At 37.4% G+C, this 12,117-nt stretch overlaps 2 protein-coding genes across 2 annotated transcripts in view; both read right to left on the minus strand.

Annotated features, from left to right (window-relative positions):
• Positions 1-6,373, minus strand: part of GCSAML (germinal center-associated, signaling and motility-like) — a 62,564-nt gene extending 56,191 nt beyond the window's left edge. The window contains exon 1 of the mRNA XM_006894016.1: positions 6,358-6,373. Within this exon, the coding sequence (XP_006894078.1) occupies positions 6,358-6,373 (16 nt within the window). The remainder of the gene's footprint in view (positions 1-6,357) is intronic.
• Positions 6,374-6,544: 171 nt separating this feature from the next.
• Positions 6,545-7,462, minus strand: LOC102874619 (olfactory receptor 2G3-like). Its single transcript, XM_006894017.1, has one exon. The coding sequence runs from the start codon at positions 7,460-7,462 to the stop codon at positions 6,545-6,547; it is 918 nt and encodes a 305-aa protein (XP_006894079.1).
• Between the last annotated feature and the right edge of the window lie 4,655 nt (positions 7,463-12,117).

The raw sequence follows: 12,117 nt of genomic DNA on the forward strand, positions 1-12,117 counted from the left end.
TTTCAGCAAGCAAGGTCGTGTCATCTGCATGACACAGATTGTTGATGAGTCTTTCTCCAATCCTGATGCCACATTTCTCCTCACAGAACCAGCCTTCCACATAATCTGTTCTGCACCTAGATTGAAAAGATATGGAGATAGGACATATCTGGAGTACCCCCTTCCCAATTTTGAACCATGCAGTGTTTCCTTGCTCTTTTCTAACAACCTCTTGGTCCTAGTATAGGCTTCACATAAGCATGATCAGATGTTCTGGGATTCTCATTCTTCTCAGAGTTAGCCACCATTTGTGGTGATCCACACAGCCAAATGCCTTTGCATAGTCAGTGAAACACAGATAGACATTCCTCTGGTAGTCCCTGCTTTTAGCCAAGATCTGTCTAATGTTAGCTATAATATCCCTAGAACTACAACCTCTTCTAAACCCATCCTGCACTTCTAGCAGTTCTTTGTTGATGTGCTGTTCCAGTTGTTTTTGGATAATCTTCAGCAGAATCTTGATTGCATGCGATATAATGATATCATTTAATAGTTTCCAAATTCTGTCCAATCACCTTTCTTTGAAATGGGAAAAAATATATATCTCTTCAACTCAGTTGGCTAGGTAGTTGTCCCCAAGATTTCTTGAGCACATCCAGGGCAGTGTCTGTTTGTTGAAATGTTTCAATTGGTATTCCATCAATTCCTGGGACCTTGCTGGCCAATTCTTTCAGAGCAGCTTGAACTTCTTCCTCCATTACCACAGGCTCTTCCTCATATGAAATTCTTCTGTTGCCCCCAATTCCTTTTGGTAGAGTGACTCTGTTACTCTTTCCATCTTGTTTTAATAATTCCTGCATCATTTAATATTATGCCCAAAGCATCCTTAAGTATTGCCACCGAAGTCTTGAATTTGTTCTTCAGTTCCTTCAGCTTAAGAAATGTTGAGCGAGTTCAGCCTCTTTGATTTTCTGACTCCAGCTCTTTACACATTTCATTATATTACTTTACTTTGTCTTCCCGTGCTGCCCTTTGAAATCTGTTTGGCTCCTTAATATCTTGAATTTTTCCCCCTTTGCTTTGGTTTCTTGGCACTCTAGAATACTCAGGGTCTCCTCTGACATCCACTTTGGTCTTTTCTTCCTCTGCTGTCTTTGTAATTATCTTTTGCATTCTTTCTGGTTAATATTCTTGATATCCTCCTACAGCTCATCTAGTCTTTGCTCATTAGTGTTCAACACCTCAAACCTGTTCCTGAGATGGTTTTGAAATTCAGGTGGGAAAGACACAAGGTCACATTTTTGTTCCCATGGATTCGATTCGATTTTCCTTAGCTTCAGCTTGAACTTGCATATGAGTGGTAGGTGGTCTGTTTCACAATCACCTCCTGGCCTAGTTTTCAAAACTGATATTGAGCTTCTCCAGTCTTCTTTCCATAGATGTAATTGATCTGATTCCTATACATCCAACACATTGTGGACATTATCAATGTTATTAATATCACACATAAGTAAAATATTCTTGACTCTTATTTAAAAAAAATACTAAAATAATGCACTGGAAATCCAACTGCCAGAAATTTAAGCTACTTTCAGAAGAGTCTGTGAATGAGAAATATCACTGATGATGACAAATAAGTCTTGACTAAAACCAGAGAATACCAGAAAGATGTTTACTTGTGTTTTATTGAAAAAGTAAAGCATTAGCTGACCGTCTGGTGGGTTTTCAGAGGCATTTAATTGCATGAGAGTAGATTTTCCCCCCATCCTTCTCCTGTGGAGCAGCTGGTGACCTCTAATCTCATGTCTTTAGGATTGCAGTGCAGTTTCTTGCCTCTAGGGCCACAAGAGCTCTCTTAGACTAAATTATACTAAATTGCAGATAGAATTGAGAATAATGAGAATTCCAGAACACTCTCCTGTGCTCAAGCAGAACCTATCTATGAACCAAGAAGCCACAGTTCAAATGGAAGAGACTGCATGGTTAAAATCAGAAAAGTATATGACAGAGTTATTTCCTTTCACCATACCTATTCAAAGTATATACAAACAAATAAGGCAAGAATATGGTCTACAGGAAAAAGAATGAGACAGCAAGATTGGAGGAAGATTCATCATGCATTATTAAGACAACCGTGTTTTCAGAAAGTGAAGAATTGGAACACTTATGATCAAAGACTACATGCTTTTGTATGGATTACACTTCAATGTCAAGAAATTAAAAACTCTTCTCAACTGATTGAATAGGTGGTAACATGGGAAATGTTGACAATTATTTCCACTTACTTGCATTCACAATAAATATCCATTAATTCAGCAGTAAGAAATCAAAAGAAGTTTTGCATAAGGTTTATTTACTATCCAGTATAAAAAAGTAAGGCTGACAGGTCTTTTTTCATTGATGTTGTTGTTGTTGTTGTTAAGTGCCATCGAGTTGCAGGAGACTCATAGCAACCGTATGAAGGACAGTCCTCAACGCTTAGGTGTCTTTCATCCTCTCTCCAGGTTCATAGGGTTTCCCGAGGGAAGCTATTACTGAAGTGAATGCCACTCCTCCTTCCAAGCTTGTTTTAATCAAGGAGCTCCACACAGCTCTCTGTCCACATTGGGTAACCAACCATTAATACATTTGATACATCAGTGTTGTAGTGTTCAGCCTCACGGCAAATACAAGTGACCGCGGTACGGCAACTTGTACACCAGAGCTATACAACCTAGAGGAATTTTCATTGATAGTTCCTGTTATTTTAAAGAGTAAGGTGTGCCTGACTCAAGCTATGACATTTTCAATTGTTTATGGTAAATGTACTAATTGGATGGTGAAAAGGAAGACCAAATAATAAGTAGCTTACTATTGGGGTATTGATGAGGTGCATTGAATATACCATGCATTGCAAAAGAACAACAAACCAAAAAAAATCTGTCTATGAAAAACTGCATGAGATCTAGTGGCCTATTGATAAGAGGTTGTGCTGCAATCCCAAAGGCACACAGTTCAAGGCCATCAGCTGGTCTGCAGAAGAAGCATGACAATCTCCTCCTGTGAAATTAACTTCCTCTGAAAACCACCGAAGAGTCAGTATGAGTTGATTCTGACTCCACAATAAACAACATAATAATAACATGAAGAATTGTAGTCAGGGCATTTCTTAGAGGTAAATATAGTCAGACTTCTTCTCATATGCATTGGAAATTTATCAAAAGAAATGAGTCCTTAAAAAGGGCATGTTATGGTTGGAAAAGCAGAGGATCAGTAAAGGAGACTCAAAAATATGGAAAGATACACTGACTGCAATAACAGGCTTGAGAAGAGCAGATTGTGAGAACGGTGCAAGTTCAGGTATGGCTGGTTCTGTTTTACATATAGTCACTGTAAGTCAGAGTTGACCTGACAAAACCTAACATTAACAACAACATCCACTTATTTATAAGAAATCAAAAATAGACAATATCCAACAAGTAGAACTTCCCATAGTTTTAACAGTCATCTCACCAATTTGAAAGTTGAAAAATGAATGAAGGTAAAAGAAGAAGAATCTATGCCTTTGAGTTGTGGTTTTGGAAAAGTATACTGTAAGAGCATGAACAACTATGTCTTGGAAAAAGTGCAAGCAGGGTACTTCTTAAAGGCAAGGATAGTTAAACTTCATCTCACATAATTTGAGCATGTTGTTAGAAGTGTCCATTCCTTGGAAAGGATACCACATTTGGAAAAGTAGAGGGGGGTCATTAAAGACAGGAAAACCTTCAACAAGATAGATTGATATGGGAACTGTATTGATGAGGTCAAGTATATCAGGAGGATGGCACAAAATGGGGCAAGTTTCAGATCTGCTGTCCATAGGGTCACTGTGAGTCATGGTCTACTTGATGGCACTTAACAACAACAAGTAATACAAATATAGCCAGGACACTGTTTCTTCTTACTCCCCAATAAATGTCCATATCTCCTTTATATCTAGTCAATTCTTAATTTAAGCCTTTATTCAGTCATTGTGTCACATTATATGAGTTCTAGTTATTTACTGCTGTTGCTGTTGTTAGGTGCTGTGGAGTCTTCTACAACTCATACAAACCTTGTGAATAATAGATTTGAACCTTATCCTATACTGTGGTATCACCACAGTCACTGTTAAAGTCTATTATTGTATTCACTGTCTCAGTCTTTCTACTTGAAGATCTTCCTCTCTTTCTCCAACACTCCAACTTTCTCAGTGTGATGCTTCTTCTCAAGGAATAGACCTTTTGGATAACATGACAAAATATTGAAGACGAAGTTAGTAAGATACTTTCTGGTTGTCTAGTGAGTAGGGAGTTGCACTGCTAACCCAAAGTTGGTACCTGTCTGGCAGTTTGAATTCACCAGTCGCTTCACAGGAGAAAAATTGCTTATGTTCTCCTATGCAATTTAGAGCCTCTGGAACCTGTCAGAGGGTCCGCTTAAGTCAGTACTGTGTTTCAGTATTGTAATTAATGATGAAGAAATAAAAAATCCTTCTAAGTGACCCATAAAAAAAGTCATGACTAATTGTGAAATATTTAAATTGTCAATAATTTTATTCTCTTAGATTAACCAAAAAATATGGAAACAGCAATCAACTTTGATAATCCAAGTAATATGATCAAAGCTTAAAATTTTAAGTCACCTAATACATATGGTGAAAAGGAAAATCTAAGAAGAATCAATGTTCTATAATTGTATAGTGTGCAAGAATACTGATTGTGCCATTTTTTGCTGAATATATAAACAAATCTGTATTGTTGGAAATTCAGGCAAAATGATCCATATTCTGAAGAATAGGCAGTCTTTGTCCCTCTCACATGGTACTAACTGTTAAAAAAGGAGATAATTTTTTATAAATTAGACAGCAAGAAACAATAACCCAAAAACCCAAATGAACTAGGGGCACCATGACAAATGGTGAAGAATGAATTTGATTAATACAATGAATTCAATAATGAGTTCAGACACAGTAACAGTTTTGAGGAGTTGGCAATACTACTTTTGTTATACATTAGGTTTCAAAGAGTTATAACTGAGGAATAGCATCTATCAACATCTAATGTAAATAACAATAGTTATTATGAAAGGATAGAGCTTGTGAGATGGTCAGAGAATATTAAGACTGAAAGATTTTGCAAAAGAGTTATGGATCAAGTGTAAGTGGTTTTTTAAAAAAATATTATGATGTTACAGAAATTTTCTTCTACTCATTTTCTTGTTGTTAGGAGCTATCAAGTCAAAGACAAATCATAGTGACCCTATGAACAACAGATCTGAACGCTGTCCTATCTTGTGTCTTTTTCATTATCACTGACATACTTCTTAGTACAGGTCCAGTGGTTAGAATTTTTTATGTTGAAATGTAGTCTATATTGAACGCTATAATCTTTGAGCTTCTGCAGCAAGCCCTTCAAGTCCTTCTCACTTTCAGCAAGCATATAAGCAAGCAAGGTTGTGTCATCAGCAAAATATAGGTTATTGATGTGTCTTCCTCTTATCCTGATACCACATTCTCCTTCAGATAAACCAGCTTCTTGAATAATTTGCACAGCATACAGGTTGATTAGGAATGTAGAAAGGATACAACTCTGACACACACTTTCTTAATTTTAAATCATGTAGTAGTGTTCCCTTGCTCTGTTCACACAACAGCCTCTTGGTGTAGGTTTCACACGAGCACAACTTAGTGTTCTGGAATTCCCATTCCTCTCAATGTTATCCATAATTTGTTTGAGCCACATAAATACTAGCATATAGTCAATAAAATACAAATATATCTTCTTCTGATATTCTTTACTTTCAACTACAATCCATTTGACATGAGCAATGATATCCCTGGTGCCATGGCTTCTTCTAAATCCAGCTTAACCTTCTGGCAATTCTCTATGTATTCTTCCAGCCATTTTCAGATCATTGTAGACAATATTTTGCTTTCATATGATATTAATGACATTTTTCACATTGTGTTGGATCACTTTTCTTGGGAATGAGATCAGATATGGATTGTTGGATTGTTTCCACTCAGTCAGCCAGGCAACTAACCTTCCAATTTCCTGGTATAGAATGATGAACAGGTCCAGGCCTGCATCTGCTATTTAGAATGTGTCTTTTGACATCCCACTGATTCCTGCAGGCTTATTTTTTTGCCAATGTCTTCTGTACAGCCTGAACTTCTTCTTTCATCAACATTGACTCTTGATCATTTACTTAGCTTATTTAAGATAGAGCTATTATACCAGAATATTTAAAAATACAGTGTTGTTCACCATCTTCCTACACATGTGTGATCTTTACTGGTTTTTTTAGTGAAAAAAGACACCTAGGAGAAGAAATTAAAAGGCATGCAATTATTCACTTAAGATTTTATTACTTTACCATTTTTATTTAACATGAGCGTCTCTAAACATGAAGATTATTGATACTGAGATATGGAAACTTGTATCTCAGAGCTTTTGAATATTCCTTTGCAAGCATAGAGCCATCAATACACATTGGTGATATGTTTGTGGTTGGTGAAGGCAAAATTCTTGTGACTTTTCTCTTTTTAGAGTTTTCTCCCTTTTTAGGATTTTAGAATCTTCTTCAATGCTCTCTTCACATCTTTGTTTCTCAAGGTGTAGATGAGTGGATTCAGCAGTGGAGTGATTAGACAATAAAAAAAAGATATGAACTTGGCCTGGGTGCTATTGTTAGGGGGCTGTAGGTACATGTAGATGGCTGGCCCATAATACATAGTGACGACCACCATGTGAGAACTGCAGGTGCTGAAGGCCTTGTGTCTTCCTTCAGCTGATGGTAATTTCACCACAGCCCTGGTAATTAAGGCGTAAGACACCAGCACAAGTAGTGGAGCCAGTAACACAAAGGGAGTGGCTCCCACAATCAGTGTCAGATCATTAGCAGTGGTGTCTTCGCAGGACAACTTGATCAGAACAGGCAGCTCACAGAAGAAATGGTCCAGAGTATGGTGATCACAATAATGGAGCTTGAGTGTGAGAGTGCCTTGGAGTAGTGAATTGGCTAGGCCACTGCCCCAGGCTAAAATTGCCAACTGCATACACAACTGGGGACGCATGATGAGGCTGTACTGGAGCGGTTGACAGATAGCCACATACCGATCAAAGGCCATCACTGTTAGCAAGATGCATTCAGTACATGCTATCAAGTGGAAGAAATAGGCCTGTGTGAAGCAACTTCTGAAAGCTATTGTCTTCTGTGGTCCCCAGAGATTAGCCAGCAACTGTGGCAAAATAATGGTGGTAATACAGAGGTCTAACAAAGAGAGGTTATCTAAGAAGAAGTACATAGGAGTGTGAAGTCTGGGATCCACCACAGTAAGAAGGATGATGAAGCCATTTCCCAACATGGTCAAGATATAGAAGACTAAGACCACACCAAAGAGAGGCCTCTCCAGCCACGGATGATCGGAGAAGCCCAACAGTACAAACATACTTTGGAAACTCATATTTTCTCTTTCCATGACATCAACAATTTGTAAATCTAGAAGACAAGAGAAAAAATGTAGAGAATAAGTTTAACTTTCAAGTTTCAATCACTCTAAGGAAACATAAAATCTTCCATGTGTTGGTAGAACAAGTCTCAAATTGGTATCGGAAGTTTAAAAAAAAAGAATGAATCTGTTCTATATAAATAAAATATATTCTCTAGTGCAAATACCTATCTCCATACCTTTTTAACCTGTATGCAGAACAGATTATCCGGGAGGCTGGGCTCTATGAGGAGAAGTGTGGCATCAGGACTGATGGAAGATCTATTAACAATCTGCAATATGCAGATGACACAACCCTGGTTGCTGAAACTAAGGAGGACCTGAAGCACCTGCTGCAGAGGGTCAAGCACTGCAGCCTCCAATATGGATTGGGGCTCAATGTCAAGAAAACAAAGATTCTCACCACTGGACCAATTGGCAGCATCAGGATGGATGGTGAAGAGATTGAGATTGTACACAGCTTTAGTTTGCTCGGCTCCACAGTCAACAATCTCAGCACCAGTAGCCAGGAAATTAAAAGGCTCATTGCCATGGGAAAGTCTGCTGTTAGGGACCTCTCTAAAGTACTGAAGAGCAATGGTGTCTCTCTGGAGACTAAGGTGCGTCTGATACAGACCATGGTCTTCGCAATCACTTGTTACTCATCAGAGAGTTGGACAATGACTAGGGAGGATAGAAGGAGAATTGATGCCTTTGAGCTGTGGTGCTGGAGAAGAGTATTGAGGGTACCATGGACTGCTAGGAAAACAAACATATTCATCCTGGAAAGGGTTAAACCGGGTGGCTCCTTGGAGGCAAGGATTCTGAGGCTCCGTCTAACATACTTTGGACATGTTGTGAGGAGAGACCGGTCCTTGGAGAAGGACATCATGCTTGGGAGGGTGGAGGGACAGTGCAGGAGGGGAACGCCTCTATGAGGTGGATTGATTCAGTGACTGGGATAATCGGGATGCGTGTGTTGGAGACAGTGCGATTGGGCTGTTGTGCATAGGGTCGCTATGAGTCACAAGCGACTCAAAGGCACATAACAACAACAACAATAGTGTAAATAAACACCATGTTAGCTGCTGCGATTGAGTGAGAGATTTAGCTGTAATAAACAAGATATTATGAGCATAGACATCCTGTTTTTTATTAGGTGCCAAAGAATTGAGTAAAATTCAAAGTGACCCTCTGAACAACAGACATGAATCCTGTCTTATCCTGTGCCATCCTCACCGTTTCTGATACACTTGAACCCATGGCTGCAATTACCATGTAAATCTTTCTTGTTGAGGATCTTCCATTCTTTCCCTGACCTTCCAAGCATGATATCCATTCCCTGGAAATAACTTATTTTAACAATGTGACCAAAGCATGATAAAAGATGTTTTGGCTATCCTTGTCTCCAAGAAACACCGGACGGCACCATTTCCATAACATATCTATTTGTTGTTTTGGCAGTGCAGTGGATATTCAGCTCTTTTCTAACATCACAATTTAAAGGCACCAATTCTTTTTCTGTCATCCTTACTGATGTGGCATCAGGATCTGAGATACACACGTCAACCGCCTGCTTTTCACAGACGACACAGCCTAGCTTGCTTAAGGTGAGGAGATCTAAAATGCTTGCTGCATAAGATAAAATCTGTCATTATGAGCTATATTTCAATATCAAGAAAACAAAGGTCATTACAGACACCCTAGCATTTGTTTATGTAAAGATTTGGAAGCAGAAGTGGCATCCACTTCCTAAACAACACACCTCTGGAAACTATAAACTTTGATAAATGATGATGGTTATAGGAAGGCTTCAGGCCTTTTGTTCATAGGGTCACTATGAGTCATGCTCGACTCCAGGGCAATCAACATCCCCATTTTCCTCTCCTTCCTTCAATTCTTGTCTATCAAATAGTGAGTGTTAAGCTTGCAAGTCTGAAATATCCTACTGAATTTGAGTCTTTGTTATTTGTGAAATTATCAAAGCTATCAAACATATTTGTGATTCAACTTTGTCATTATAAAGTAAAAATACAGTGGAGCTTATATTTATCTTATTTGGTTGATGGAAAACTTTAATGATTTATTAATTTGGATTTATTAAAAATTTTAAATTCATTTTAGATCTATTGCAATATTTATTCATACATCAATGTATTAACATATGGTAAACTTGGTCTCTATATAAATGTTTGTTGCTATTATCTATATTTAATCTTCTGACATCTGTTTTAGTTTTGTGTGTTTTTTCTCAATGTCTTTGTAATGGCCTTTTATTTTCTTCATGGATGATACCTTTAATGCCATCACATAACTAATCAGGTGTTTTTTAATTAGTGTTCAACACATCAAACATATTATTTATATGGTTTTTAAATTTAAGTGGTATAGACTCAAGGTTGTATTTTGGTTCTTGTTATTGACCAAGGGTAAAGAATAAAAAAACAAGATAGGACACCAAGAATTTATATAAAAGCAGAAAGGTAAAGCAGGCAAGGAACCCATCTTCCCAGTGCCTTTATTAAAAATTGCCAGGGAGCAAATCACAAAGGGCTTTCTATGCAAATGAAGCTAAGCTCTTTCCATTGAAAACCTTGGCTTAACTGGGAAGGAGAGGTTAGCAAATACAAGAATTGTGTAAACACTTAAGGTCTGCCTTAGCATTTAACCCCTGTGAACACTTAAGGTCTGCCTTGGTGCTTCAGGGTAAATTCAACTTGTATCCACTCCTCCCTCATATCCTAATGCAGCATTTGGTTTATTACAAATATTTAGTATGAAATTTGTCTTCCCACAGGTTCTTAGGCACATGTTTTTTATTTTCTTGAGTTTCAATCTGAGTTTGTTCATGAGTAACTTATGGTCTGTTCGTTGCCAGCTTCTGTCCTTATTTTGACTGCTGATTTTGAGCAATGAGTCTTTGCATAGATGTAGTCTGATTAGTGTGTGTGGCCTGTCAGGTAAAATCCATGTATACAGTCATTGTTTATCTCTTTTTAAAAGAGTATACAATAAATAAATCAGAAAGTTGCATTAGAAAATGAAAAGGCCAAATCAAAAACAAAACAAAACAAAACAAAATAGAAATGCTGATATAAGAAAGATGAACAGAAGATTTCAAAGGACAAATCCAGAAGACAAAGCAAAGCATTATAATAAAATCTGCAAAAAACTGGAGTTTGAACATAGAAATTCTGTATGACCTAGCTATTCCACTCCTAGGAATATAAGCGAAGAAAATGAGAACTGAGACACAAATGGAGATTTGTACACCAGTATTCACAGCAACGTTTGCCAGTCTAAGACCATGGAAATAGCCCAAATGTTCAACTACAACTGAATGGATTGAGAAATTGTAGTACATTCACACAATGGAATACTATGTAGCACTCAGGATTGATGATTTTTAAAAATACATAATTTGGGAGAGACTAGAAAGCATTATGCGGAGTGAGCTAACTCAGTCTTATAAGGACAAATACTGCGTAAGATTATTATTGTAAAAATAATAGAATGACTAGTAAAACATGTATGGGAATCCACGGTAGGAAGCGGTAGAAGCAGAAGGGTGATGATGGGTAATGGTGGAATCTCAGACTGCACAATTCGGTGGGTTGGAAGAGAGGGTAAAGGAAATCAGAAAGACATGGCAGGGACCTGAAAAGACAGGGTAATGGTGGGCATAGTACAATGCTGATTGATTTTTATAAAACATAATAAATACAAAATGATTGTACGAAACACAATGTGAATGAAGAATAGTATGAAACACAATGTAGATGAACTTTGTAAGCAAAAGAATATATATTAAATAATTTTTAAGTTAGTAGATTATTAAAAAGAAAGAAAAACACCCAAGCTGGAGTTAATAAAACAAAAGGGAAGAACATGCTGAGTATTTCTAAAGGTAATAAAACCCTAAAGAACAAAGACAAGCATCAAGATGTACTATTGATTCTGAAGGCAGAATCTTGAATGATGCAGGAAGCATCAAAAGAGATGGGAAGAATGTTCAGAGTTACTGTATATAAAAAAAAATTGGTCAATGAGCTCTTTCAAGAAAGAATATATGATAGAGCTAAGGGTAATGAAAAAATAATTTCAAGTTGCACTTTTGCACTGAATGTGTTGTGTGTGGGGTTAGGTCCAAGGAATTTATGGACTATCAGTAGACATGTTTAAACAAACAGATGCAACCTTGAATGCACTTAACCAGTCTATGTCAAGAAATTTGGAAGACAGATACTTTGTCAGTTGACAGAAAGAGACTCATATTTGTTTCCATTCCTAAAAAAAGAAAATAAAAATAAAAAAGATCCAACAAGATAGAGAAATTATAGAAGAAAAACATTAATATTACATGCAATGAAAATTTGGCTTAAGAAAATTTTCTTAAAACCTCCTGGAAATGTACAGTTCCTCCACAGGAACTGCCATGAAATCCAAGATAGATTCAGAAGAGGTATTGGAATGACTGATATTGTGAATGTCAGGTGAAACTTGGATAAAAGCAGAGCATTGTTGTTTGTTGTTGTTGTTATGTGCCGTCGAGTCACTTGCGACTCATAGCGACCCTATGTACAACAGCCCTAAACCCTGCTCTATCCTGTGCCAATCTCATTGCCTCTGACACATCCATCCCTATT

The sequence above is a fragment of the Elephantulus edwardii genome, unplaced genomic scaffold (assembly GCF_000299155.1).
Source record: "Elephantulus edwardii isolate Elephantulus edwardi_28Jun2011 unplaced genomic scaffold, EleEdw1.0 scaffold00133, whole genome shotgun sequence".
Taxonomy (NCBI): domain Eukaryota; kingdom Metazoa; phylum Chordata; class Mammalia; order Macroscelidea; family Macroscelididae; genus Elephantulus; species Elephantulus edwardii.

Coding starts and splice junctions, on each gene's coding strand:
- LOC102874619 (XM_006894017.1), bottom strand. CDS start 7,462: ATGGAAAGAGAAAATATGAGTTTCCAAAGTATGTTTGTACTGTTGGGC.